This window comes from Syngnathoides biaculeatus, chromosome 1, assembly GCF_019802595.1.
Source record: "Syngnathoides biaculeatus isolate LvHL_M chromosome 1, ASM1980259v1, whole genome shotgun sequence".
Taxonomy (NCBI): domain Eukaryota; kingdom Metazoa; phylum Chordata; class Actinopteri; order Syngnathiformes; family Syngnathidae; genus Syngnathoides; species Syngnathoides biaculeatus.
In genome coordinates this window covers 15,669,437-15,691,199 of record NC_084640.1, presented here as the reverse complement: position 1 = coordinate 15,691,199, position 21,763 = coordinate 15,669,437, and the positions used below count along the sequence as shown (strand labels likewise).

At 46.3% G+C, this 21,763-nt stretch overlaps 1 protein-coding gene and 1 long non-coding RNA gene across 5 annotated transcripts; one reads left to right on the top strand and one right to left on the bottom strand.

The window, feature by feature from the left end:
- Positions 1-131: 131 nt before the first annotated feature.
- LOC133502169 (uncharacterized) lies at positions 132-1,235 on the bottom strand. The gene is made up of 2 exons (XR_009795382.1): positions 1,096-1,235; positions 132-989 (listed from the first exon to the last, which is right to left on the bottom strand). It is a non-coding gene; the product is annotated as an uncharacterized LOC133502169 (long non-coding RNA).
- On the top strand, positions 1,037-19,974 carry pum1 (pumilio RNA-binding family member 1). 4 transcript variants are annotated; one of them, XM_061822369.1, is made up of 23 exons: positions 1,037-1,400; positions 3,855-4,026; positions 4,851-4,973; positions 5,521-5,589; positions 6,741-6,846; positions 7,583-7,779; positions 8,542-8,714; positions 8,786-9,050; positions 9,794-9,887; positions 9,988-10,086; positions 10,156-10,298; positions 10,576-10,714; positions 10,812-10,946; positions 11,669-11,971; positions 12,839-13,081; positions 13,159-13,429; positions 13,509-13,638; positions 13,725-13,859; positions 14,862-14,999; positions 15,343-15,468; positions 17,036-17,157; positions 17,638-17,830; positions 18,590-19,974. In XM_061822369.1, the coding sequence occupies exons 1-23, from the start codon at positions 1,180-1,182 to the stop codon at positions 18,719-18,721; spliced, it is 3,729 nt and encodes a 1,242-aa protein (XP_061678353.1). In that variant the 5' UTR covers positions 1,037-1,179; the 3' UTR covers positions 18,722-19,974. The 4 variants fall into 4 exon arrangements, with proteins under 4 accessions (XP_061678353.1, XP_061678344.1, XP_061678361.1 ...); XM_061822360.1 differs by having other exon boundaries at positions 9,791-9,887; XM_061822377.1 differs by lacking the exon at positions 1,037-1,400 and adding an exon at positions 1,407-1,703 and having other exon boundaries at positions 9,791-9,887.
- The last annotated feature ends 1,789 nt before the right edge of the window (positions 19,975-21,763 follow it).

The following is a 21,763-nucleotide window of genomic DNA, read 5'->3' as shown; positions in this document are numbered from 1 at the left end:
CTTTGTTCCAGCTTCATTTTGGCGCGTTCTGTCGCGCGTGCCGGATTTCCTGTCGATCGGACGCGGGCATTTTTCAACGTCGTTTCCTCAAAAGTTATGCAGCCGACATCCGCCCACAACTTAGGATGAAAACTGACAATTTAGCGTTGCCCGTCCGTTTGTTTCGTGTAAACTGTGAGAAATTTGGAGGAAGCAGTGCGGATGGCTTTGGGAGCAGCCGTTAGCGTGTCTACGGGGAGATGGTGGGAATAGTCTGCATGTAAATAACTAGCCAATGACTGACTTTGTCCCCCTCCCGAAAATAAACTTGCATTAAGTTGTGGAGGTGGTGGTGGTGGTGGTGGGGGGGGAGATATATTTTTGTCTTCATATCTGTGTCTCTTGTCGGTCTTCTCACTCAAACGTCTCAACACGCTCTGACACTTTTTTTGTCTGTCAAATGACGGGGATGGGCAGAATGGGGGCACGGGATGGGGGGGGGGGGACATCTTTGCATACCGTAAAGGTGCACGGTACAGTTTGAAATAAGAATAAAAAGACACTTTCTACATCACGTTTGCATCCTTATTAATAGAATGATTGTAATGTTCCCGTGTTCTATTACATTATTATAAAACGAAGGAAAATGTTGTTTCACCTTATGTCTAAAAACATTTCTTCACTTGAGCCTGATCAATTACATTCACACTATTATAAAAAAAAAACTACATTTTAAACTGTCGTCCATCTTTATACTAAAAATAAGCATTCAATGGGGAGGAAAAAAAATAAAGCCTCCATTGTTGCCATGGCGACAGCCTGTCTGCATTACGTCACCCCCGCACGCTTTGCGGCAGTCTTCCCCTGGAGCCCCAGGGGAGCGGACCGGGGGAGTCGAGTGGCCGGGAAGAGGCTCCTGTTTTGGGCTTCCTCAAGGGGGGGGGAGGGCGCGTGAGACGTTCCGTGTGTCCGCACGCAGCGCGTTGCCATGGCTGCCGGTTACCTGGTTACTGTTTGAGGGGACCCCCCCCCCCCAACCCCCAACCCAGAACCCAGAACAGTATTTATGTTTATAAGGAAATCATGAACGTTTCCTGTCTCGGCGCTGCGCGGTACCTCCAGCGTGTTGTTGTTTTTTCCGGGTCCCGCCGCCTCGCCGTGCGCGGCTCCATTGACAAACGCCGTGAATGAGGTCCATAAATGCAGCAACAGGGCCTAACAAAGGAAGCGGGCCCCGGTGCGGCCCTCCCCTCCCCGGTTGGCGCAATGAACCGCACGCTCTCTCCCGGCCCTCCCGTCCCTTCCCATCATGCAGCGCTCGCGCCTACTCCTCCGCCGAGCCGCCATGTTGTCGGAGTGAAATCCTGGGGCGTCATAGAGAAGCTGGGGCCCAAATCCGCGACCATCCACCCTCTCCGCCGGTGAGTAGCGCCCGTTGGCCGCCGGCGACACCTCGGCACGCCGCTTAGCCGCGCACCGGTGCGGATATTGTCGCCATGACGGGACTAAAGGAGCGTCTTTTGTCAGACGTTGCCGACTCGCCTCCCGAGCTCACAGGCTTCACCCCCACCCCCTTTTCCTCCCGTCGTGTCGGTCTTCCGCTCCAGACTGCTCACGGGCCTTTGTTAGCACCCGCGTCGCGAGTACCTGTCCGGCCGCGGGGGGCCCTCGGCACGCCGGCGAGAGAAGCCCGGAGCCGGTCCTTTGTTCCGACGCCTCCGCATGTAACAAAACACACTTGTTCGGTCGCCGGTTCACCCGGGGTTGAAAGCGGTGGGGAGGGGGGGGGGCGCCGCCGTGTTATTGTTGCTAGACGCCGACAGACAGACCCGCCGAGCTTTTTGATTTGCCACAGCCGCTTCTGGCGTGAGTGGATCCGGAGACGTCCGCGTGAAAGTCTCGGTTATCGATGGCCGGTGCCGGTGAGCATACTGCCTGCTTTTGTTGTGTCATGTCCAACATGGAGGGGTGGGGGAAGACAAGCGTGAGTGCCCCGGGGGAAGCTAACTTGTATTGTCAAAGTAGCCGGCGGTGTGGGACATTATACGGATGGTCGGTGGACGCATTCCCAGCCTCCGCCATCGCCCGGTTCTCGGTGCCGGTCAACCCGGGAATCGTCGCAGGTTTCCGGGTGCTGCAAGCATGTCGTGTCGGCGAATGACCCGAGTGTTGTGGATTTCCGGGTGTTTGTCGGCTTGCCTCCTCGTCACCGTCGCCGTAACAATGCTCGACACTTCCTAACAAGCACGTTGTTTGTCACCGTTTTCTTCGAGCCGGTAGTTGGTATCTTTTGTCCAAAAAAAAAAAAAAAAAGGGGGTGTGTTTCTAAACATGGCTAACATGCTAAAGTAACGACATGGCTCAGTGTCCTCAAGGCCCGAAGACCAATCCTGGTATTTGAATTTTATTTAGTTTTGGGGGGAGGATTAAAGGGGATAAAGGTAAAGAGGGGCCGGGGGTTAAAAGACAGATTGGGCCGTGCGAGTTGCATCATTTGCGGGGTTTAACCTGCTCACCATCCATCTGTCGGGGCCGAATGAATAATAACAGAAGGTGTGCATTGTTATGAAGGCAGACATTTTGTTTTGGATCAGAACGCCTTGTGCAGGTGAGTGGCCTTAAACTATTGTTCATCGTGGAACGCGTCCAAAGTGAACAGGAGTTTGAAGATAATTTCAAAATATGACTGTAACACATTTAACCACAAAGTGACTGAGTGGATGATTAACTTAACTGAGGTTGAGACTGTCGTTCAACAGCGTTTTTGACATAGTGTGCAATCACTTTGCATTATCCTATGCACTTATGTTTTATTTTTATCATGAATCAGAACAACTTAAATGCATAAAGGATTACTTTTATTTAAAAACAATTTCCCTCCATTTTTTGCTGTAAATTGTTGTGCACCATTTATTGGGTAGCATTTGACAATCTGCGTTGTGAATCTTTTTCACATCTTCGAGGATTGAAAGAACTGCAACGATTTTGGAAAAGATGGGGAGGTAAACAAATAGTCCGAGTTCCGAGGATTATGGTTTAAGATGAATTGTGATTAAAAGATGGTAGTATTAGTTTTGGCAAAAAAAAAAAATTATTGCCAATTTATTGTCGTGACTCTCCTCATCTGGTGCTCACTGCGGGGAATAAATTAATAGAGAAAATACTGGAGTTGTATTTTTCATCCAACATTGGCTTTTGTAGTTTGTGTATTATTGGGGTAATTTGTGTATTTTTCTTAATCAAATATATTTTCTTAGTTTTAGTAAATATTTTCTAAAATGGCTTTATTTTGGTCTTTGAATAAAATAACTTGTATTTTCCTATATATTTTTTTTTAGTCTTATTGATTTTTGTTACTATTTTCAGTTGTGATAGTTTTGTATTCCTTTTTATGGAGTAGTCAAAATGATTTTTTTAGTACTATTTTTATTCATACTTTTGCCATTATATTTTTTAAAATCTAATTTGTGTAATTTTTTTTAGCAATTAAAAAAATCTTTAATACTTTTTCTTGTCTTTCTAAATTCTTTTTCATATTTTGGCCCGGCTGCTGTCCGATTATGCACGCTTACCTAATGATTTCAGTCATCCCCATTGGGCTTACCCGTGATTCAATTCTTTTTAGCAACACCGTAATAAAACGGACCGTGATAATTTTTCTCCGGATGATCACGACGTGAAATGTTCATCTCATTTTTCCTTGACCCAGTCAGAATATTGAGCCACTGTCGTGGGGACGATTGCGAGTTTTAAAGGGCCTGACGCAATGCCAAGTCGCTTTACGCCTGGCAACAAGTGAGGATGTACTTTGAAGCGCTTGTGAGCTTTTCAAACGCTCGTCCTGTCCTGTCCTGTCCCGTTGTAACGGTTGTCAGGCTGTGGTGCAATGAGCAGTGTGTGCTGAAGAGGAAAGCATCGCTCTGGCAGGATTCCTTCAGCCCCCACCGTCGAAGTTGGTCTCCCAGCAGCATGCCCGTGGTGTTGAGCAGCGGTGGACACGCCCCCCCGGTCGGGCAGACCCCGCAGGCTGCGCCGCCCAACCAGCAGGTAGCAACGTTAAAAAAAACTCATTCAGATTCTCGTTCCTATGATGGCAATTTTTTTCATGTCTATCGGGTGCTCACGCTTTCCAAAATATCCAATTCGTAATTTAAATCAGGGGTGTCAATCTCATTTACACATGAAATTTAAGAACTGGTTTTGGAATCACAAATCAAGAAATCAAATGCTTGCAATATCTCAATGTTATCATTTATGATATGACTTTTTACAATTTTTGTACAGATTTTAACAAGAATCATGACAGTTGGCACACATAATTCACCTTTGCGGGCCACATAAAATCATGTGGTGGGCCGGATCTGTTCCCCGGGCTTTGAGTTTGACACCGGTGACTTAAATCGTTTTGACCCACCCCCTTCAATAAAATGTTTACCATTTGACAATATAATGTCAGTGAATAAAAAATAATGTTTGGAATTGAAAACTTTCACTGAACGGAACATAAATAAACGACACTGCCCCTGAAAAAAATTAATCTTTGTCTATGAAAATGTAAACAAAATCCTGCATGCGCTATATATTAGCCGCTTCAGTGTTTTTTTTTTTTTTTTTTTTTTTTATTAACCCCCCCCCCCCACTGATAGATTGGATTAAAAAAATATGAATAAAAAGTCTGTTTAGACTGTAACGTTAATGTCAAGAAAGCCTGTTAGCATAATGCTAACATTTAATGCAAAGTGAGACTGAAGGGCTACTTGGACATTAGCGTATTTAAAAGCCTTCAAACTGCTCCTACTTTTTGAAAAGCTGCGGTTTCGCGGGGCTTGAGCGCAAACAGCCGGGTGACCCCGTTTCTCGCGTCCGCCCAGGGTGTGGCGGGTGCCGGGCGTTCCCAAGATGACGCCATGGTGGACTACTTTTTCCAGCGGCAGCACGGCGAGCAACCAGGAAAACACCGCTGGCCCACCGGCGACAACATCCACGACAGCCAGGTGTGCGGGTGCCGCTATTGCCGCTACGTTTACAATCATCACAAGTGGTGTCGGCGACTGGGAGTTTGATAACTTTATCTGTAATGATCTCATTCCGTACACCGAGGTGCCTAACCAGTCGCAGCGCAATGTCGTTTGAGTCTGTTGCAGAAACAAATTCCTCCTCAAGTGGGGAAAAATGGTGGTGGACGCGTTATTGCTCAAGTGCGGACGGGAAAGAGTTAACCGCAGAGTCCATTTGAACTTGGTTGCTGACCGAAACGGCAGCGCCGACTGATGTGAATGTGGTGTGTCAATAAATGGCCCCCTTCACATCGAACGTGCATGAAGTGCAACGACCTCCGTTTCAAAGACGCCATCTTGAATGGCGATCGGCTTTCCTGTGGATTCTGACTCGTGCTCGCTATGCAATGTTGTGTGTGTTGCAAAAATTAATGCCTCCGTCATGGAAATATCTGTCCACCTAGATAGAATCAAAGATGGCATCTCTGTATAAGATGCACGTTCAAAACTACGCGTTTTACTGTTTTGTTTTGTTTTTCTTCAGGTGCGCTCCATGGACGAGTTGAACCACGACTTTCAGGCGCTGGCGTTGGAGGGACGTGCCATGGGGGAGGTGAGATCGATATTTTTATGTATGTATTTATTTATTTTGAAAGGCCAAAGTCATATGCTGCACGTCGGAGGTTGTTTGCGCACCTATGGCCAAGCCCCGGCTAACCGCACCAGACTTGACGAACAGGAAAGCCGGCGCTAATGGGAGTGGGCGGAAAGTTTTGAAGGGACGTGTGGACCGGGCCTTTGTTTTTCCAGAAGAACAAGATCACAGGAAAGGCGAGAAGCCGCTCGGCAGCATTAAGCCTCATTTTCAATTTTTCATTTTTGACCTGATTTAAAAAAAAAAAAAAAGAATGTCTATTTTTGTAAAGCTTTTTTTTTAAAAAAAAAAAAATTCAGTTATATTAATATATTGAATTTCATTTTTACATTTTCCATTTTTTAAAAATTAATTTTCTAAAATGTTTTTGTTGTACTTTTTAATATTTAGTATATTTTTTTTAACCAACTTTTGTAGTAATTGCTAATATTTTGATATACTATTTTTGTTGTTTCTAGCGGCACGGTGGAAAAATGGTTAGAATGTCTGCCTCACGGTTCTGAGGAACGGGGTTCAAATCCTGGCCCCGCTCGTGTAGAGTTTGCATGATCTCCCCGTGCCTGCCTGGCTTTCCTCCCTCATCCCAAAAACGTTCGTTAATTGGAGAGATTTTAAGTGCAAATTGTTGTTCATATGTGCCCTGCGATTGGCTGGCGACCAATTGAGGGTGTACCCCACCTCCTGCATGACTCCAGCACTCCCGTGACCCTCGTGAGGATAAGCGGCTCAGAATGTGGATGGATATTTTTGTTGTTTCTCTCCAAACAAGTTTTACTTTTTAAATGTTTTTTTTTTTCCCCCAAATTTCTATATTTTTCATCTAAAATTTGTGAACTTTTGCAGAAAAAGTGTCAAATATCATTTCCATGCTTGCCACTCAAAACATTAGGTACACTTGGACGTCAGGATGAAATGATTTCAAATGTGTGCTATTCCCGCTTTGTGTCAATTATCGTTGACTTATCTAGCATCTTATTTTATCTTATTTTTAGTTTTTGTATCTAATTGGATAAAATGATTATTGTTCCTTGAAGTGTGCAATGTAAATCTGGCCGAATTGCGCCGTCGAGTGCCAATTTTCAGCTTTTTTTTTTTTTGTTTCCCTGCAGCAACTGCTCACGGGCAAGAAGTTCTGGGAGACGGACGACTCCGGGAAGGACGGTCCAAAGGGGATCTTCCTGGACCAGTGGAGGGACAGCGCGTGGGGGGCCTCAGGTACAGGAACATTGGAACTTTTTTTGTCATTCAAAGAATGCTGAGAAACCGTACAGAGTCTATTTCTGGACCCCAAAATCAAACGCTGGATTTGAAACGTAAGATCACGAAACGAGATTTGACGTTTAATGTGGAGCAAGCACGAGGCTTTTTTCGGAAACTGTCCGAGGCCTTTCTTGTGGCGTTCTGGTCCATAATTGCACGCAGGCTGACTCACTTTGTCGACATTCTCCTCCTCCAAAACGAAAATATGAACCTGCCTTCTTTTTTTTTTTTTTTTTTTTTTTTAAATTTTATTAATTTTTTTTTTTTTTTTTAAACTTTCCTACTGAACAGATGCAGAATTGACTTTCGCTTGAGTGGCTGATTGCCATCAAGAAGTTGATTTACGGCGTCAGGATGGCAGTAAACGGAACAAAAGCAGCGATTGTGAAAACAAAACAAAAACCAAAAAAGCGAAACGAAACCCCGCAATGGGGCCAAAGTTACCATCAAACATTGTCACCTGAAGGGCTTCCTTCCACTCATTCCAGTTTTTCAATTATGATGTATCCATAGAAAGTGTTCAGCAGCAACGCCTTACATTAAAAAGACGCTTATGAACAGATGTAGCAGCACCGTCGTAGTTGCATAGTTTTTGGAGCCTGCTTTCTGTCAAAGTTCGGCGTAATCTGCGTAAAATCGCTGTCCGTGCTAACCTCGACTTACTCCGTGTCCCTCCCCCGGCCTCCCGCAGACCACTCGGTGTCCCAGCCAATCATGGTGTCCCGCCGGCCCGGCCAGGGCTTCCACGGCGGCGGCGGCGAAGTGGGCGTGGGCTCCGTCATGTCGCCGCGGTCCGAGAGCGGCGGGCTGGGCGTCAGCATGGTGGAGTACGTGTTGTCGTCCTCGCCCGCAGACAAGCTGGACTCCTGCCTGCGGAAAGGACCTTACGTGAGTCTCTCAAATTTTGCATTACGATGATTCTGGCTTGAATTTTGGCCTGCAGCTAACATTTATTTTTAATAATCCATTCGCTTAATCAGTTGATTAAGAAAAACACCATTTAACTTGCATCCCTTTTTTTCAAATTGGCAAAGGTTACTGCATGAATATTCCGGAGCCTGTAAAGCAATACATCATCCATCCATCCATCCATCCATTCATTTTCTGTGCCACTTATGCTCACGAGGGTCACGGGGAGTGCTGGAGCCTATCCCAGCTGTCAATTTAAAAAAAAAAAAAAAAAAAAAAGTAACGTTAACCGATTGCAATGCAGGATGGTCATTTCGCTAACCTCACCGTGACCCCGCCAGGGGAACTCTGGGACCCCAGACCTAAAATTTAGAACTGAAAAAGTCTCCGTTTAACCTTTGCCAAATCCCAGGACCGACGATTGATCCTGACAAATCGAATTGATATTGGCAGACTTTGTCAAAAGAATTGATTTTCATGCTCAAGTTATAGTTTTGTGCATTCAGCCAATAACACATTCTTAACACTCGACACATTTTTTTTTTTTGTATTTTTTTGATAGAGTTGCATATATCTAGAATTGTATGCTTTGGGGGAGGGGGGAGGGACTTTGCTTCTTATTACTAATTATTGACACCTGAGTTGTAGTTGACTGTGAAACTTAACTCAAATAATGACGTTCTTTTGTTTAGTTTCCGTCGCTTGGCTCACTCGTGTGTGTTTGTAAATTTGACGGTCCAGGGCCAGCGGGACGGCGAGGTGGTGGACGACAAGCGGGAGAAGTCCAAGGTGCCGTTTGAGGCGGAAAAGTTGAAAGAGCTGGCGGAGGTGGAGGCCGACGTCATCAACGACGTCATCAACCCCAACGGGCTGCCCGTGCAGAACGGGCTGGACGTCGACGTCAAAGAGTTCGGGTACGTCTCGCGCCCGCGGGCTCTTCGCCGAGCCGACGTTTGGGGCGTCAACTTTTTATCGTTCTCCGCAGCCGCCCGCCGGGCAACATGCAACCCGCGGGACCCGAGGGGGACCTGCTGGGGGGTCCGGGGGGCGTCGGCGTGGACGGGCTGACGCCGTTGGGAGGCGGCGGGGGCCCCAAACCTCCCGAGGACTTCTCGGGCGTGGACCAAGGCGGCGTCGCCATGGACCCGATGGAGTCGGTGATGGAGCCGCTGCAGTTCGACTACAACTCGCAGATGCCCATGGACTCGGCGCCCACTGTGGGACTTTTTGATTACACCAGCCAGCAGCAGGTTGGTGTCAAACGTCATTTAGTAAGAATAAAAGTGGAACCGACTAGCCACACGTTAGTTACACGATCATTGACTGTTGTACATTTAATTGTTTTTGTTTTTTCACATTTTTGTGGCTTCATAGTTGAAAGTACAACCCTGCTGACGTGCACTTCTTACACAAACAGCATGTCTGCAAGCAGTGGAGCTGCTTCACAAAAGCGCAGTTGGTGTTTTGCTGACTTTTGCGACACTTCCAGCAACTAATTTTTTTCTCCTCCAAAAAAAGCAACTTTTAATTCCGGGTGAAAAGCCCAACAGTGCCAACTGAATAATTTTGGCGCCCCACCACAGTATTTGTATTCTTCACGTAGTTTGTGTTTTTACCTAAAAGAGTAATGAAAATAGAAAAAATATTATCAAACACTTACTGAGCACAACATTAGGTACGCCGTCACCGGTTTACTGGATAAATTTGGCTGTTTTTTTGTGTCGCTCCTGTAATTGAAAATTCTCAACTTAAGAACAATATATGCATCCATATTTTAATTTAATGGATGCACATTTTTACATTATCTGGGGGGGAAAAAAAAACTCCTTGGGAGCTGGTGCATGCCATTGTCATTTGCTTTTTCACCAAATGAATTTCTGAGTTTTTTTATTTATAAATAGATCATTTTGTGGAATTTATTTTAAGGCCATGTCGTCCAGCCCTTCCAATAAATATTTGTTTATTTATTTTAATGTATTTTTTTGCGCAGCAGCTTTTCCAGAGAAACAACGCTCTGGCCGTGCAGCAGCTCACAGCCGCGCAGCAGCAACAGTACGCCTTGGCAGCGGCGCAGCAGCCGCACATCGGTAAGAAGATGACATTTTTCCCCCAAATTATTAAACAAACGGAAGGAAATACATCATCATCCGCGGGCCCCTGATGTTACGCCTATGTTATTACCGCCAGGTCTGGCCCCTGCCTTTGTTCCCAATCCTTACATCATCAGCGCCGCGCCGCCAGGTACGGACCCTTACGCGGCGGGGCTCGCGGCGGCGGCGACTCTCGGTGAGTTTTCACGCCCGCTACGCGCTTCCAAACGTTTGTCGTCTCACAAATTGGGCGTGTTGCGCGTAGGTCCTGCAGTGATGCCTCCTCAGTACTACGGCGTCACGCCGTGGGGCGTGTACCCCGCCAACCTGTTTCAGCAACAAGCGGCCGCCGCCAACAACTCGGCCAATCAGCAGGCGGCAAGCCAGGGCCAGCAGAACCAACAGCAGGTCGGTCAGGCAGAACGTTCAACTTTTAATTCGTAATTCATTCATATTGAAGTTAATATTACCCTTTGTGTATAATGTTTAAAAAAAAAATCAAACTTTTAATGGTTGTTTTTTTTGCAATATCGTTTGATCAAATAATTTCCATTCAAACCTGTGCACAAATTTGGGTTACATCCCGGCCAAGCTCACCCCAAACCACATTATTATTATTATTATTATTTTTTTTAATGCAACTTGTATAATCATTGACATAAACATTGTTGTATTTGCCCCCAAGGTGATGCGCGCGGGTGGCAACCAGCGTCCTTTGACGCCCAGCCAGGGGCAGCAAGGGCAACAGAACGAGCAGCTGGTTGCCACGGCAGCAGTCAACTCCGCGCTGGCCTTCGGGCAGGGTCTCGCGGCGGGAGTCCCCGGTGAGTCCGCGAGGGCGATTCTACGGCTTTGTTGCCCCCGCTGTGCTGGTCTTGCGTTTTCCTTAGTTTGCTGATGTTTGTCTCGGTGTCTTCCCAGGTTATCCGGTCCTGGCCCCCGCAGCGTACTACGACCAGACGGGCGCCCTGGTGGTCAACACCGGCGCTCGTAGCGGCCCCGTTCGCCTCATGGCCCCCGCCTCCGTCATCATATCGCCTTCGGCGGCGCAAGCAGGTAAAAAACAGATATACGAAGTTAAGCGTCTGCTTATTTGTTGCACAAAATTCTCCTCCTTGAAGCATCATCTGTGACCACCGGTAATGCACTAAATATGGTTGGTTAGTAAATACACATTTACAGGGATTCAATCAAATACCACAACTACAACTTGGAAACATGAATGCTGCTCTAGGGATTTTCTTCCGCCTGCTTGAAACTACGGATTTATGCCGGGGGAAAAAAAAAAATATATATTATATATATATATATATATATATATATATATATATATATACACACACACACACACACACATATACACACGGCTTCAAGTCTCCAGTGGCCGCACTTTATCCCAGCAGAATGTCGCGGGGACAACGAGGCACTCGAAAGCAGTCACGCTAGCTCAACGCCACGGTTGGCATGCTGGCTGTCAAGTAAGACGCTAAAACTAAGACGAAAACAAAAACAAAGAAAAATCCCCAAATTCATGCTCTTCGGCTTTGGACACTCATGGCCAACAACAAGGCACTCTAAATTTGGGCGTGTTGGCAAAGTCTCTGAATTCACTTTACTGAAGGCAGCCTTCAAAGTTAGATTTGTCTTCCTTTAACTCTGACCTGGAAGTAGTGATGGACTAAATATCACTGAAAATGGTTAGCTAATCATTGAATTAAGATCATGTTTATTGTGATTGTTTTGAGCTGAAACGTACGTTTATTCTTTCTTTGCTTTAGTCGCAGCGGCGGCGGCCTCGGCGGGCGGCGCCAACGGCGGCCTCGGCGGCGGCGCCAACGGCCCCTTCCGCGCCATGACGTCCCAGCAGGCCCAGCAGCAGGGCGGCCCCGGCGGCGGCCCGCTGGGCGGCAGCTCCTTCTACGGCTCGTCGTCGCTCAGCTCGTCCTCGCAGAGCTCTTCGCTCTTCTCGCAGGGCTCCGGCCAGCCCGGCCCGGGCTCGGCTTCGCTGGGCTTCGGCCAGCAAGCCTCGTCGTCCCTCGGCGCCACCCTCGGGGCCACTTTGGGAGGCTTCGGGACTGCGGGTAGGAAGAGGGTTTTTTTTTTTTTTTTTTTTTTTTTTTTAAGGATGGAGCTGTCTGAAAAGGGCTCTTCTGAAGCAAACCTTATTATAAACGTTGGACCCTTTTGACTTTTCACCCCCACTTTCATTCTTTGCATTACAGCAAGTTTGAATTTGTACAACAAAAGTGCATTTTGACAAATGTTTATGACTGAAAATATGCAATTTCACATCAGTTTGTGCTGGTGTTGTTTTGGCTAGTATGCCTCGTGAAGTTGGTTCATTTGTGTTGAATTCATCCAACATTCATCCATCCATCCATTTTCTGAGCCACTTATCCTCACAAGGGTCACAGGAGTGATGACAATTGTCGCTAAATTTGGGCGAAAGTCGTCGCCAGTCAGTGATTGTGCACATAACACCTTCACTGAGCGGGAATATTTATTAGAAAGTTAATTAGGGATAGGCTGAGCATCACCTAAAATATTCTTCCACTAGATGGCAGAAAAGAACCTTGCCTGTTGGTTTACTTTTTTGACGGTGGCCTGTCAAAAACATTTTTTAATTTGATTTTTTTTTTTTTTTTTTTGTAAATACATGCATACTTGAAAATGGCATTTTATATTTTTAGAATAGAGTTTCCTAACATTGGGCCATGGTGGTTCATATTGACCAGGAACATATTTGGTGTCTCTAGAAACTTTCATTTTTAAATATCAATTTATGAGGGGGGGAAAAAACGTTCATAAAGCCAAGCATTGAAATGTAGATGTATTCATTTATATTGATATCCCATTTATTTATTTTTTTTTAAAAGTTTTGAACGGTTGCAGCCTAAGGACCGGAAGGTTAACAGGTTGTTGCGATCGTCATCTCTGCCTCCCTCTAGTGGCCAACTCCAGCGGCGGCAGCGGCTCACGCCGCGACTCCTTGACGGGCAACAGCGAGCTGTACAAGCGCACGCCCTCCAGCCTCACGCCCATCGGCCACAGCGGCTTCTACAACGGCACGCTGGGCTTCAGCCCCTCGCCCGGCCCGGTGGGCATGCCCCTGCCCAACCAGGGCCCGTCCCACTCGCTCACGCCGCCGCCCTCCCTCTCCAACCACAGCTCCTCGTCCAACCTCAACCTGGGTAAGCGCCGATCTCGGGTGTCCCCGGGGGGGTCTCAGAAGCCGAGTTTACCCGTGTAGCCGACGCGCTCTTCGCAGGGGGCCTGACCAACGGGAGCGGGCGCTTCATCTCGGCGGCCCCGGGCGCCGAAGCCAAGTACCGCAGCGCCGCCAGCTCGGGCTCGTCGCTCTTCTCTCCCAGCAGCCAGCTGTTCCCGTCGTCGCGGCTACGCTACGGCATGTCGGACGTGATGCCGTCGGGGCGCAGCCGCCTGCTGGAGGACTTCCGCAACAACCGCTACCCCAACCTGCAGCTGCGCGACATCGCGGGGCACATCATGGAGTTCAGTCAGGACCAGCACGGCAGCAGGTGGGCATGGCGGCGTCACGTGAATATTTCAATGTGCCGTTGGCGTGATGCTAAGCTAAGCGGCGGCGGGCTCGCGCAGGTTCATCCAGCTGAAGTTGGAGCGGGCCAGCCCGGCCGAGCGCCAGCTCGTCTTCAGCGAGATCCTGCAGGCCGCCTACCAGCTCATGGTGGACGTCTTCGGCAACTACGTCATCCAGAAGTTCTTCGAGGTACGTCTCGGTGACCGTTCGGGTTGTGTTTTTCCACCCCGGCGGAAAACTGAAACCGGGTTTTTTTTTTTTTTTTTTTGGTGAAGTTCGGCAGTCTGGACCAGAAACTGGCGCTGGCCGAGCGCATCCGCGGCCACGTTCTGTCGCTGGCCCTGCAGATGTACGGCTGCAGAGTCATCCAGAAGGCGCTGGAGTTCATCCCGTCCGATCAGCAGGTCATCGTGAGTACGCCGCTCTCGCTTCATTTCTTTGATACGTTTGGGTCCGTTTTGGTACTTTGTGCCACTCCTCGCTCCACATATTTAATACGCCAATGAAGACAAAAACAGAATTTTTCACATTTAATATAATACAACCTCGTCCCAAAATGCAATGTAAATGCTCGTGTGCGTGGTTTTTTTTTTTTTTTTTTTTTTTTGCTTTTGGGCGTTTGCCGTAAATTTGCACGCAAAAATGTATCAGAATGTCTCCATTAAGGCAGCGATTTCCGACCTTTATAGAGCCGAGGCACATATTTTGCAATTGAAAAATCCCACGGCACACCAACAAAAGTAAATGTCACCAAAAATGGATCGATTAATTTCAGTATGTACTTCCTGCCATCTAATCGATGAGGACTTTTTGTTCTGTCATTGTCTCTCACTGGCATAAATAGATGAATCAAGATGCATTATTTCTTGGAATAAATAGTTTGTTTTTTAGCAATGACATAAAATTGGATTATTTCCCGCGGCCCACTAATGTACCCCGGCACACTGTTTGGGAATCACTCCATTATGAGAAAAACTTTGCCAAGAATTGAAAATGTTCTGCTGTGTGTGAATCGGCCACCGGGTGGCACTATAACAGTTATGCAAACACAAAGAAGAGTTGCACAACATTGTTCGTTAAATAACAGAGACGAGAGTGGCATTTTGGGATTTTTGTGCCACTTTGCTGACACTCCTCATCTCTGTCAATGCCGAAATTGTCTGCGTTTGTGCGCGTGTGTGTGCGCGCGCTCAACATCGCAGGCTTCCCATTTTTCAAAAAGTGACTCAATACATTTTCAAGCCAAAACCCGTTAAGGCCTGTTTGTGTTTGTGACTGCTATTTGTTGGTTACACTCAAGCGCTCCTGTTAAATTTAAAAAAAAAAAAAAAAAAAAAAAACACAGCTTGAAGGCACAATTTTGTTTGGCGGCAAACGATGACTGACTTTCGGTCTTCCTCCCCGGCCGGCAGAGCGAGATGGTCCGCGAGCTGGACGGCCACGTTCTCAAGTGCGTGAAGGACCAGAACGGCAACCACGTGGTGCAAAAGTGCATCGAGTGCGTGCAACCGCACGCGCTGCACTTCATCATCGACGCCTTCAAGGGGCAGGTAGGGGACCCGTGTCGCCACGGCAACGCTCGGCCGTGTATCTTTTATGTGCGCGTGTCTCTGGTTTGTTTTTGTTTGCGTGTAGTGTGAGCAATTTCAACTTTCACCTTCCCCGTGGGGACGTGCAGGGCGAGGCAGCATTAAACCTCGCTTAGTAATCAGATATTTATTTAATATGACGAAAAGTACTTTTGCTCGCACGCGAAGGTTCCGCTTGCACATTGACCGTCTTCTTGATTAAAAACTACTACCACCATTATTGTATTGTACCACATTGCTTATTCGTAAAATGTTTTTCCTGAAAGCAAATATCATTTTTTTGGGGCGCGTGTTTCGGTTCCAGGTGTTCGCCTTGTCCACGCACCCGTACGGCTGCCGGGTGATCCAGCGCATCCTGGAGCATTGCCTGCCCGAGCAGACGTTGCCCATCCTGGAGGAGCTTCACCAGCACACCGAGCAGCTCGTGCAGGTGGGAATCGAACCCCCCCCCCCCCCCCATTTTTGCCGCCATTCACAAAATTCAATCGCGGCCTGTCGTAGCGCTGCTCGCGACTTTTTACACAAAGTTTTTTAAAAAAAAAAAAAACAAAAAAAAACCTAATGATTCGGATCTCCAAGGGCGCACAGTTCTGAGGTCCCGGGTTCAATCCCGGGCCCGCCTGTGTGGAGTTTGCATGTTCTCCCCGTGCCTGTGTGGCTTTTTCTCCGGGTGGGCACACCGGTTTCCTCCCAGATCCCAAAAACATGCGACATTAATCAAAGACTCTAAATTGCCCATAGGTGTGATTGTGAGTGCGGCTGTTTGTCTCGATGTGCCCTGCGATTGGCTGGCGACCAGTTCAGGGTGTGCCCAACCTCCTGCCTGTTGACAGCTGGGATAGGATCCAGCACAGCCAGCGACTCTCGTGAGGATAAGCGGCTAAGAAAATAAATGGATGGATAAATTGCCTGTAGGTGTGATTGTGAGTCAAGGGTGTGGCCCGCCTCCTGCCCCGTCAACAGCTGGTATAGGCTCCAGCACAGCCAGCAACCCTCATGAGGATAAGCGGCTAAGAAAATGGATGGACGCAGGGATAAATTCCCCCAAAGTGTGATTGTGTGTGCGGCTGTTTGTCTCAATGTGCCCTGCGATTGGCTGGCGACCAGTTCAGGGTGCGCCCAACCTCCTGCCTGTTGACGGCTGGGATAGGATCCAGCACAGCCAGCGACTCTCGTGAGGATAAGCGGCTAAGAAAATAAATGGATGGATAAAATGCCTGTAGGTGTGATTGTGAGTCAAGGGTGTGGCCCGCCTCCTGCCCCGTCAACAGCTGGGATAGGCTCCAGCACAGCCAGCAACCCTCATGAGGATAAGCGGCTAAGAAAATGGATGGACGCAGGGATAAATTCCCCCAAAGTGTGATTGTGTGTGCGGCTGTTTGTCTCAATGTGCCCTGCGATTGGCTGGCGACCAGTTCAGGGCGTACCCCTCCCGCCTCCTGACTGTGGACGGCTGGGATAGTCTCCAGCGTGGCCCCGCAACCCTCGTGAGGATAAGCGGGGAAGCAAGCGGATGGAAGGATGGAAAGTAAGCCTACAAGCATCAAATCCTCGGCCAAATAGTTCAGTTGTCAAAGTCACATTTGAAGATTTTTCAGAAAATTGCCGGGAAATGCCAAGTTTCGGCGGGCAATTTTGCGCCAAGAGGAACTTTGCGACCAGTTCAGGGTGTACCGTTGACAGCTGGGATAGGCTCCAGCACTCCCGGCAACCCTTGTGAGGATAAGCGGCTCAGAAAATGGATGGATTGCTTTCCCATCCGAATTGCACTGTAAAAGTCAATCCATGTCGCAAGTTTGTGGGGAAAAAAAAATGTCAGCTAACCATATTTGGACAAATGTTTCTGTCAGACGGCGACAAAATGAACACAACAATTTTGACGGGAACACGATGCTCACTTTGAAGGTTTAATTTTTTTGCTGTCGCACTTTTAGAATCGCTGGCGTATTTTTTTCCTCCGCGCGTCTTTGCTTACATTTGCGTGTGCGTTTTGACAGGACCAGTACGGCAACTACGTGATCCAGCACGTGCTGGAGCACGGCCGATCCGAAGATAAAAGCAAGATCGTGGCCGAGATCAGAGGGAACGTGCTGGGGCTCAGCCAGCACAAGTTTGCCAGGTAGGGGCGTGGCCTCGCCCCCACGTTTGCCGGCGCGCTCGTTTCGCCTTCGCTTTTGTCCGCTGAAAGTTTTAAAAAAAAAAAGTTGTATAAAATGTCAAAATAATTGCAACTTAAAATGGTTAAAAATCATTAAAATGAGTAATAATTATAGAATATTATCAGTTGAAAACTCAAAGTAAAATTTAAAAAAAATATACATATATATATATATATATATATCTCCATATCCAGCCAGTGTAAAACATGCTAAGGTTTGAAAAATGTGCTTGTTCATAATGTCGATTTAATGAAATCAGACTAAAGTTCTCGTGCTTCAGGTCAGTCAAGCTCACAAATGTATTTAATTTATGAGAGAATTATATCATATTTTACATTTCTTTAGTATGGTGTCGTATTTCCTCGCCTCCCCCCAAAAATGGATCACTTTAATGGGCGTGATGAGCTTTCAAAATGTCGAACTTTGCCGTCGTCCGCCAGCAACGTGGTGGAGAAGTGCGTGACGCACGCGTCGCGGGCCGAGCGAGTGGTGCTGATCGACGAAGTGTGCAGCCTGACGGAGGGCCCGCACAGTGCCTTATACACCATGATGAAGGACCAGTACGCCAACTACGTCGTGCAGAAGATGATCGACGTGGCCGAGCCCACCCAGCGCAAGATCGTCATGCACAAGGTGCGTGCGTGCGTGCGTGCGTGCGGCGGATAGTAAAGCTCGACTTCTTGTGTTTGGACCGTGTGACTGTAGAATGTCAGGAAAAGCCTGCTGGACCATCAGAACTTGACTTGCAATCAATCAGATGCACCTTAAATGATGGCCTGTGCGGCTGACTCTCATTTAACAGAAAGTTTCATGTTCTCCCCACGGCAACATCCTCACTTATGTGGGTGTGCACACTAATGCAACTCCATCGTCTCAGTCATTATACACATTAACATTTTTTTTTTTTCTTAAATTGGGTTGGACATATTGTGGGTCAAATCAATGTTCAAAAAAAAATTCACTAACATTTAAACACGGGGTGTGTAGACTTTTTATCACCAATGCTTATATTTGCACAGACGTGCCGTCAAGCAGCACATCGACGGTAACTTCAAATATTAAATGAGCGCCACAGGCGCTAGAAATCCGGTTCGGGGTTCCCGAGGCAACCGCGTAGGGGACAGATGGCTCGTTTATCGGCAAATCACGACGAATTCGAGACGAGCAGAAAGTGAGTTGGCTCCCAAAATGAAAAAAATATATATTAAAAAAAAAAAAAAAGTATGAATGTAGAATTGGGGGAAAAAAATATATTAAAAAAAAAAAAAACTTGGAAGAAAAATCTAAATGAAATTTGAAAAAGGCTTTCATTCAAAGATATAAAATATGGATGTGTGTGTGTATGCTGTAAATATGCGTCGTTTTTTTTTTTTTGCCCCCCCGTCCAAGCAGATTCGCCCCCACATCTCCACGCTGCGCAAGTACACGTACGGCAAACACATCCTGGCCAAGCTGGAGAAGTACTACATGAAGAACGGCGTGGACCTCGGCCCCTTGTGCGGACCCCCCAACGGCGTCATGTAACCCCCCCCCCCCCTCCCCCTTCCTAATCCTTCAGTTTCCATGACAACCCTTCCGATATGCCCCGGCCGGGCCTGCTGAATTTGGAAGGTGTTATTATCCCACCTCCCACGTTTATTCCCCCCAACTTTCCATATTTCACTCCCCCCCCCCCCCCCCCCCCATCTTGAAATTGACTTCTTTTATTTGTTAGCCAATCGTAGACGAGTACACACGCGCACACGCGAGCTAACCAGCCAACACGTCATTTAGCATGGGAGTTTTCTGGTCTTGCTTCTATAAATATAACATGTATACTTGGTGTAGAATCTTTGCATATACAGTACATATGAAAATATATATATATATAAATATATATATAAAAACTTTGTAGTTTTTTTTTTTTTCTCCTGTTCTTTTGATGTTGACTGTATCTATAATGTATCCTAGTAGTGACCACGCATACTTCTGACTGTATACTTGTACATTTTGTAAACCCTTGTAATGTAAAAGTGCTTTACTGCCCTTTTTTGGTATGATGATAATAATAATAACGATGAGGAAAAAAAAAAATTAGGGGGGAAAAAAAATTCTTTACCTGTGCATTTCAGTGTATATTCTCACCTTCTTGGTTTGTGACATGAGTTGTTGTATATTGTAAATTGTAATATCAAATTTTGCTTTTTTTTTTTTCTCCTCTTCTCTCTCTAAAAGGCGTTTCTGTATCTATATGGCGTCGTACTTGTACAAAAAAAAAAAACAAAAACATTCGCACCATGCTTGGTTTTATCTGCTTAACTTAAAATCTCCCACTGACTCTCTTCAGTTGCCTTTTTTTTTTTTTTTTTTTTTTTTCAAAAATCTTTTTATAGAAAAGTTTCACTTTTGATGGGAGCGGACGTGACTTGTACAGAGGAGATTATTGGAATTTTTGTTTTTTTGTATTTCTCTAGTGCTGTAAGTGCTGTATCATACTGTTTTCTTTTTGTTTTTTGGGGTGAGAAGAAAGGCCGCCATTTTTTGGGGTGATGGTAAAAATAATTAAAAAAAAAAATAATAATACCGCCTTGTGTATATTTACTACTACGAGCACACCTTGTAACCATATGTGTATAGTTAACAGAAACCTGTGTATGCTTACTTGCCTGGGCAACTATTTTTTGTAACTCCTGTTGTAGATTGTCTCGAAACAATTGTGTGATCTTTATTTTGAAAAACCAAACTGAAAAAAAAAAAAAACTAAAAAAGAAAACCCTCAAAAATTTTGAAAATTTCAACCTGTGCCTGTGTCTTTTTTAATTATTTTTAATACATGTTTTAACACCTCAACTTTCAGTTACCTCAAGATGAGTTCAGGCATAAGTAATCGACGGCAGATGCCGGAGAGGCGGAGCTTTCGTCGGATTAAAGCGTAATTGGAGTAAAGTAGGACAGAACAAAAGCAGCGTCTGTTTAGCGTCGCGATGTCGGGTGTTTGTACAGAAAAATTGCACATTTTCTCTTAAAAAATGAAACAAAAAAAACAAACCTGACTCAACCGTAACTGGGGCAGGGACATCTACTGGGGGGGTCGACTCTCAAAACTTCAAAGATGGTTTAAAAGTGGAGCCTCGTTTTTTTTTTTTTTTTTGTTCGGTGAATCATTTCGAGGCTTGAAATAAAAATTCCTGTTTGTATGTTTGATTTGGCCTTCTTTTGTGAAGAAAGATGTATTTTAATGTCGCATTTAAACATAACTAGATCAACTTTTTTTTTGTCACTAAAATGTCAGACCGCACTCCAGGAAATATTCTGCTTTTTTTTTTTGGGGGGGGGGGTGCACGCATGTTTCCTGAAAGATAACGCTTACTTCCACATTGAGGAAATTGACAGTTGGTGGTGACCTTTGACCTTTACCTCAAAGTGACAAGAAAACATCCCAAAAACTATAAATGTATTCCAGCAATATGACTCCCAATTACTGTCCAATACGCAGCCCAATTTGAACTTGACGTGAGGTCACCCAAGCAAGATTAAAAATAAGAATTTCCCTCAGATTTGTGGAATGACGACATGAATAATGGAGTTAAGTGCGATATCCAGCCGATTAAAATTCAATGTGGGGGGGGGGCTATTTTTAAGTGCGCGGCTCCAGAGCACCTGCATCGTTGCTAGGCGACCGCAAATAAGAAATGAGGGGGGGGGTGCGTTCGGCACACCTGACGGGGCAACGGCGTGGGGGCAGTTGACGAAAGGTGTCTACCTGCCCCCCCCCACACACACACACACACACTTTCACTCAACGACCCACCGACGAAAAAAAAAAAAATGACGGTTTGGTTGCTAGGATATGAAATGTGACGTCATACAAGGTGCGTTTGACACACCTGACTGGGCAACGGAATGTGTATGTGTTGGGCGGGGGGGGAGTGCCGACAACATTTGTACCCGCCTCTTATTAATAAAACAATCAAGCCAAACATGGAAGACATCGACATTGGTGCATTCAAATGATTGAAAGTTTATGAACATTTACAGTTACTACAGTCATAAGAAATATGCGGAATATCACTCACATGTTAGTTTAATACATTTTAATAACGTGTGACCGGTGTGCACGTTGGCGTCACAGTTCCGGGGACCAGTTCAGGGTCTACCCCGCCCACCTCCTGCGCCGTTGACAGCTGGCATAGGCTCTGGCACCTCCCGCGACCCTTGTGAGGATAAGCGGCTAAGAAAACGGATGGATCCCTTCGCCATACTGTAAAAGTCAACCCATGTAGCAACTGAGCGATCGGATGAGTTTTTTTTTGGGGGGGGGGTGTCAATGTTGACAGCTGGGATAGGCTGGGGCACTCCCTGCGACCCTTGTGAGGATAAGCGGCGAAGAAAATGGATGGATGACGTGCGTATTTGAATAATAAAGGGACTTTTTTTCCTGTGCACCCCCCCCAAAAGAAAACATTGGACTTACCTATAATTTTTCTCTTTGTATAGCGACTGCAAATAGCAAATTGATTATGATTATCGTGAAAAATTATGATTTATGTGAAGTACAGAACAAAAAAAAAAAAAAAAATGTGTGTG

Bases quoted from the DNA above. Each gene is read 5' to 3' on its own strand.
- pum1 (XM_061822360.1), top strand. From the start codon at position 1,180: ATGCAGCAACAGGGCCTAACAAAGGAAGCGGGCCCCGGTGCGGCCCTC. The intron at 1,401-3,854 runs GTGAGTAGCGCC...AACGGTTGTCAG, and splicing joins ACCATCCACCCTCTCCGCCG to GCTGTGGTGCAATGAGCAGT. The intron at 7,780-8,541 runs GTGAGTCTCTCA...TTGACGGTCCAG, and splicing joins GCCTGCGGAAAGGACCTTAC to GGCCAGCGGGACGGCGAGGT.